This window comes from Corvus brachyrhynchos, unplaced genomic scaffold (assembly GCF_000691975.1).
Source record: "Corvus brachyrhynchos isolate BGI_N302 unplaced genomic scaffold, ASM69197v1 scaffold70, whole genome shotgun sequence".
Lineage (NCBI taxonomy): Eukaryota > Metazoa > Chordata > Aves > Passeriformes > Corvidae > Corvus > Corvus brachyrhynchos.
The window spans coordinates 2521625-2528519 of record NW_008236217.1 but is presented as its reverse complement, the minus strand read 5'-3'; the positions used below and the strand labels follow the sequence as shown (position 1 = coordinate 2528519).

The 6895-nt window shown below is 39.3% G+C and overlaps 1 protein-coding gene across 2 annotated transcripts in view; it reads left to right on the top strand.

Annotated features, from left to right (window-relative positions):
• Positions 1-1219: 1219 nt before the first annotated feature.
• Positions 1220-6895, top strand: part of DISC1 (disrupted in schizophrenia 1) — a 173725-nt gene continuing 168049 nt past the window's right edge. For both annotated transcript variants that reach the window (XR_001865580.1, XM_017745360.1), the window contains exons 1-2: positions 1220-2199; positions 5586-5655. Coding sequence is in view for 1 of the 2 variants with exons in the window: in XM_017745360.1 (XP_017600849.1) it covers positions 1237-2199; positions 5586-5655 (1033 nt within the window). In the remaining variant the exon portion in view is untranslated. The remainder of the gene's footprint in view (positions 2200-5585; positions 5656-6895) is intronic.

Below are 6895 nucleotides of genomic sequence, written 5' to 3'. Positions count from 1 at the left end.
TGGAAACTTGTGTTTTTGGAAGAGCTCTGTGTGGGTGATATGAATATTTCTAACACCCAATTGATTCTGTTTCAGTGAGTAGAGGGCAGCTAACAGAGGGCATAATTCAGCTAGGCATCAGATCCCCTTGAAGGGGGATTCTGGCAAATAGGTCCAGTCAATATCTTTTTGTGCTATGGAGTGGATGATAGTGCAGGGCTTGTATTCCCATTGATTCCCATTGTGCAGGACAAACAAATGGAATACCTTTTAACTAGCAGTAAATCCATGAGAAAATGAAAGTAGTCACTGCAAAATCTTTTACCAATAATACTTACATTAAAATATACAGAAAACACAGTCATTACATTCTGATCTCCCACTTTTAATGTTTACTGTGATCTTTTTATCTTGTTCGGGTTTGGCTTGGTTTGTTTGTTTTCCTCTTCTCTGCAAACACCAAATTTCTTTTCATCTATGTAAGCAAGGTATGTATAAGGAAATAATAAGTTACTGAGCAGAAGCTGCTTGATAATGATATTAATACTTCAGTAATGCTGCGAATTACTAGTTTTCTAGGATTGGTGGTTCTTCATGCAAAGCTTTAACTTTACATTTCGGACAATAGGTAGAACCATAAATCTAAATGACAACTTGTACAATATCTCATTAGACCAACATCTGCAACCACAGGGTGTTACAGTTGCTTCTGTTATGGCAGCAGAACCTGAACCACTTGCTGCTCAGGGTGTTAAAACATGGAGATGAACACAAGCAATTGAACACACGGCAACAACAAGGTTATGAACAAAATTTCTTTGTGATCGTGGTTCTCACCTTTTTGGATGCAGATTCAGTCCTATCTTAGATGTGCTTGTAAGTCTGAAATCATTTTGGATCAGAGAAACTTAAAGCAAGTTTTTGCTTCAGTGTGCTGCTAAGCAAGTTGCGAATGGAAAAGCAGAGTGATATTGTGAATAGGGAAGATGATGATTCATTGTACCCAGGTTTGTGTCCTGATGGAGGAGCTTGTTAGTGAGTTCACTTAAAAACAGGTGCGAAGTCTTTAGAAAGTGAATGAATACACAGTGTTCTCTATCTGCAGTATGGGCAGTGTCTGTGTTTTGTTGAAATTGAAAACGATGTGCTGCTTGAAATTTCAGAAACAACTATTTTCAGATGCTACAGTATGTTAAGCCTGGAAAACTGCAGAAACACTGACTTTTTCTCCCCCCTACAGATGATCGCCAGCAATTAATGCCGGTGGGCTCTCTTCGTAAAAAGAAGCTGGCAAAAAGACCTGGATACATGAGGCCAGAAGCTCAGCGACAGATCGAGTTTCAGTCCCTGGGTGCCTGCACAGGCTTCAGCCCAGCAGAGCTCCAGCACAGCAGGCAGCACTGTGGAGGCTCTGAGAACTGCGCTCGGCGCAGGCAGTGCCAAAATAGCGTGGAATTCCTGCGCTGTAGTGCAGTGAGTAGTGCCGTACCTCCTGCTAATGGGGTAACACCACTGGCCACGACGGGAAATACGCCAGGATGCCACGAAAATCTTTCATGTTGCAATAGTCCGCGGTCAGATAGCACGGGGATAGGGGTTTGCCCTGCTGCCACAACAGGCAAAGGAGATGCTTCTGCCGTGTGCTGTACATGGCAGAAAAGCCACAGCACTAAAGTGAGCAAGCCCTCAAACATGTATGCTTTGGATCAGACAGAAGTGAATAACAACTGTGAATATCAAAACAGAGACGGTATTTCTCATTCTGCTGGTGCACATGATAGCTTTAGTTCAAGTTTCAGCTTCATACAGCTCTCCCTGAAGTCGGCCTCCGAAATAAATTATGTTGAAGGCAAATCTATTGAGGAAGCTGAAATCGTCTTGCATCCCAAAACCACAGGAAATCTGCAGAAGCCAGAAGAGATGGCACAAACTCATGAGCACTTGGGAGATTTGTGTTGCTTCTCCAGGTCCAGTGAGGATTTGCAGCATGAACATGAGAGCCCAGTCAATGATAAATTACAGGACTGTGAGACTGTCTTTCTCTCGGATATAGATGCAACATTTTCATATTCTACAGATTCCTCAGATGCAGCATCTGCTGGCTCTTCTGTCACCTCAGGGTATGAAAGTAGCTTTAGTGACCATAACTGGGATACTTTGATGAAAAAATATGAACCAGTGCTACAGGATTGCTTGCTTGGCAACCGCAGTACGTTAAAGGTCAGTAATCTCACTTTGTTTTTGATTCCTCTTCCTCAAAATATTTTTATTTATAGTGCTAAAATCAAAGTTTATGTAGGAGTTCAGATATTTCTGGCTTTTGTGGCCTTTGTTCAGAGTTTTACAGTAGTGTTCTGCATGATAAAAATGAGAGAACAGGTTTTGTTTGGTCCTTTAAAAATAGGTGATATTGTTGCAGTACCCTATTCTATGTTCTACTGGAACTTTGATCCTCTCATTTCTAACATCACACAGCAGTTTCTGACTTCAGTAAGTACCATTTCTTTTCACAGGTGGCTGTTTTGTCTGCAGTTTGGGGTATATGTAGTATAAAATTGGGGTGTGGTAAGAACTCTTTTCTTGAAGTATCATGATTTAACAACACTAAAATTTTAAAATGGAAATATTTAAGTTGAGCCAAAGATTTTTAGGAATTAGTCAACTTTGTGAAAGTAGTGTGTAATCTAATAGGTGCTCTCCCCATATGAAGAAAAATGGGGGTCAAGTCCCTGTCTCCATGTGGGAACTGAACCTTTTTGCTTTTCCCCTTCCGCTCCAGAGGAGTAGTGGGCTGGTGAGTCAGAAGTCTTTTTGCATATATGTATATACCCACATTTATACCTACAACATCTACAGGCAGTGTAATTCACTGTGTTCTTTGTAGGAGAGGCGTGGGGAAACTTTAAGAAGGATAGCTGTGTTATATTTTTATGATAGTAGGGTGGGCATTGGAGGAAACCATTCTGAGCTTGCCTGATCAAAGGAGCCAAGTGTTGGCTTCATTGTGCACACAGGAAACAGTAATCTGGAGACTAATATGGACACGATAGATTTCACTAATTTGTTCAAGGTGCACTGTGTGGGTAGTGGGGGTTATGTTGGAGTTTTTTTGTCGGGTTGTTTTTTGGTTTTGGTTTTTTTTTTTTTTAATATTTTATTTTAATTGTCTCACTAGTGCCTGAGTTTCTTGGTTGCCTTTCAGAAATTCAGATCTTTGGGGACACTTTGCACAAACCTGCTGTCTGGGTAAGACAGAAGGCTGAGAAATATTTATTCTTTCTTTACTTGCCATGACATTTGACCTGGTCTTATGATGCTCTCTAATACTTTCTTTTCATAGATGATGTGTGTAGAACTCAAACTAGGTTCTCTTATTTACAGACTTCACACACATTGACAAGGAGCAGTTTCTTTGGTTTCATGCCTGGAATTGCAATGTGCACATAGTCTGGGATGGTTTGGGAAATTAATTCACTGCAAATTTGGGAATATATAATACAATCAAAATAGGAAATGATTTTTCTTTCTTTTCAGTATTGCTTATTTGATAGGCACAAAAGAAACATTGCTATCTTTAATTTCTGTATTCATTAATTCATTGAATAGAGAATTGGGGATTTGGGCCCTCAGATGTCTTTGCCCTTGCTTAGCCAGTCGTATATGTTTAATTTGAAGCACCTTCCTATTATAATGATAATGAGGAAGTCTCAAAGTTTTCAGAAAGGAACAAAGGCAACGGTAGACGAGAAAAGGAGACAATACCAAAGTTGTTAAAATGATGCTTTGTCTGGACTTAAAAAGTGATCTTCATCTGGTACACGTATAGGACATGCCACACTGAAGCAGAAGCAGGTCTTTGATTAGTTGAGCTCCAAATATCTCGCCAGCCTGCAAATGGAAAGCACTTTACAGTGGCAGCATCAGTCAGTTTGCCGTGGGCGTGCCTGGGCTGTGGCACCCAAGCAGACTTTAAATGACCTGCCACTGTGGTGCATGATGGAATAAACACTGCCAGCAGCAGCAAAGCTGTACTCTCGCTATAGATGGTTGTTATACATCATGTATATGAAAAAAGTGTCACTTGAATCATTCCTACTGCAGGCTGCCTTGAAACTCTATAAAAAGTCAGGCATAAAACACAGAAAATAATTTACGGTGGGGATTCAGAGCTCCTCCCTTCAGTATCATTTGCATTCCTCACCAGCCTCAGAGAAAAAAGATCGGAGTTTCAGGAAGTGAAAACCAAAATAAAGTAAAGCGCAGAGGGAATGGGAATGTATGCATCCTATAGCCTATTATTAATCAAACATTTTTGGATACTTTTCCAGCTTTATTTTTATAGTTCTTTTCTTACTAGTCCACTTTCACATACCATGTTTAGAGGGATATCCTGAATTTAAAGGTTTGTTTGTTGATTGTCTGATTTGTGTGTTGATGTGCAGTTTTGATAACTGAGTGCTTCTATTAAGTTGTTGACTGGCTGTACCTATTTTTCTCTATGCAATTTAGAGTTTAAATATGGGGACTGAATATGAAAGAGTTTCAGAGAAAAGGGCAATCTTTTGTAAGTGCAGGATGTCTGAAGTATGGATTTTAATGCTCTCCCAAGCACTTTCAGGCTTTGGACTTTGAGAATATACGCTGCTTCTTTCTCCAGGCTCATCCTTTTCAGGGCTGATAGTGGCTTGCTTGGTACAGGTCATGCATAATTTTAATAAGAAACACATTCCAGTCTTGTAACTGCAGCTGAGTTAGGCTGTGGCTGTCATGGCAATGAGGAAAGGAGTAAACCTACCTTCTAACCAATTTCTTTTAACAGCAAAAACTTGTAAAGGCCTTACAAATTTTTAGTAAATTTAGAACTTTGGTCTGGACTCTTAATGTTAATGAAGAGAAGCATTAACTTTTGAAATAAGACTTTATTATGGTAAGTTTCTTTTGGAATGTGAGAGAGCACTCTGTATGTGGTTCGTGTATTCTTGGTGTTCTGCTTTTTTCCCCTCATCTAGCATTTGCATTGCAAAAATGCAAATATCAACATTATGTAGATGAACCTAAATTGTATTTTAATGAAATGTTTTGGGTGCATGTGAACACTCTTTTCTGACCCATAACATGAGTATACCTGTTCCAAAGTATTCATACTGCATTTCTATTTACAGAATAAAATGTGGTTTGCATATGGAAATTTTATATTTGTTCTCTGCAAAACTCAGGTAAAAAATTGTCAGAATGAGCTTGGGAACTCACTGTTGAGTACAATGTGATCAGAAGTAGATGTCATGCTGATAGAATCCTTTAATAATCGTACTTTCATTTATTCAAAGGGTGAGAAATATCCTGCGATTGCACGATCTCCTCTGCTTTTCAAGAGATACCATTTGTTATTCTCTGTATGTGTTTGGACTAAAGCCATGCTTGGCTCATGTAGCTGCAGTTCAGCTGACTTCCAAATAGGTCTGTCTGCTTAAATACTGGGATTTACTATCAAAATTTGGCCATTGTAGTGATGTAGTAATCCATTAAATTTCTATTATGTGGAGGTTAATAGCCTACATATTTTTAAATGCAGCTTCATCATAACTAACTTTTTTTTCTTTGCATAGTTAAAATCCTTGATCTTACGGCTTCAGAGGCTTCAGGAAAAAGCAATAGAGGAAGATGACTATGATAGAGGTGAGAATTGCTCCTCCCTACTCCCCACTGGATCATGCTGCTTTTTTTTTCTTTCCTTCTTCCTCTATTAGTTTTATTTTACATTTCCTACATAGCAGTGAGTAGGTGTGGAAAACTAGTTCAATGAACAGTATTGTTTTTTCTGTTGTATGGCAGGAAAGAAATTAAAGTAGGTCAGCAGCAGGTAGCAACAGTTTTTATTTTCTTGAGCCACATCACCATGTGGGGAGGTTGAAATCCAAGTACCTACCATCTGGATCAGCTGTTTTGAAGCAGCATGACTGAAAAAAAAAAAACCTGCAGAAATGAGTGGAAGCTTCAAAAGGAGAAAGGACAGGCACTGGCTGCTGACAGAGTGAGATTTGCTGTTTGTCACATTTAGTCATGACCCTACAACAGGGCTCATAAAAATAAGGTCAGTAGCTATTACAGAAGTGAATGATACTGTCCTGTAGGATTAAGTTGAAGTCCACTGAGTTCAATCAAAATCAGCTAGAGAATATGGTGGTGATACAGCTGCTGGCAAATACCTATCTTTGAATAATGCTTTTTCTTTCAAATGCCTTGGCACTTCTGATAAGCTTTGTGTGTGTGCCCATTAATAATTAGAGCATCTTTTAACACACATTGGGTTTCTTATGTTTCCTGTTGTGCTAGTCTGTGTTCAGGTACTCATATTTTGATAATCTTGAGGTTCTAAGTTAAATTCTTCCTGCTAGATCTATCTTCAGTGGGAAGAGCCCGCAAATGTTTCATTAAAATCTGCATGGTCACTTCAGAGAATAAGGGTGGAAAAAGATAACTCCTTTCCTGCCACTTTTATATTCTCTGCTTTTAGGAATTGGGCAGTGGTCAGACTTGTGGTTTGCCTCTCCAAATTAATGTGTGATGCCCTGCAGTTGTACCATGACTCTGTTTTCTTGCCCCCAAAGGAGTCTCCAAAATGATGAAAATGTGTTTTAATAGTGTCTAGGGTGTTGGTGTGTAGTGCTTTTGCAAGAGTGTTGGCCTCTTAAAGCCCTTCCTGTATATAGGAGAAAAGCCTGCTACTGTCACAGGTCATTCCTTTAGTGAGGCATCTCCTAAAGGGGAAAACCTTTAGGTATGTTAAAATCTGAGGATGTAGTAGATACTTATGGGTTTAATCTCTGTCAAATAGACATTATTGATGCATGTGCTTTACATGTGTAACACTCATAACTCTTCTTTTTTAAATGCCTGTGGGCTGAGCTCACAGTTG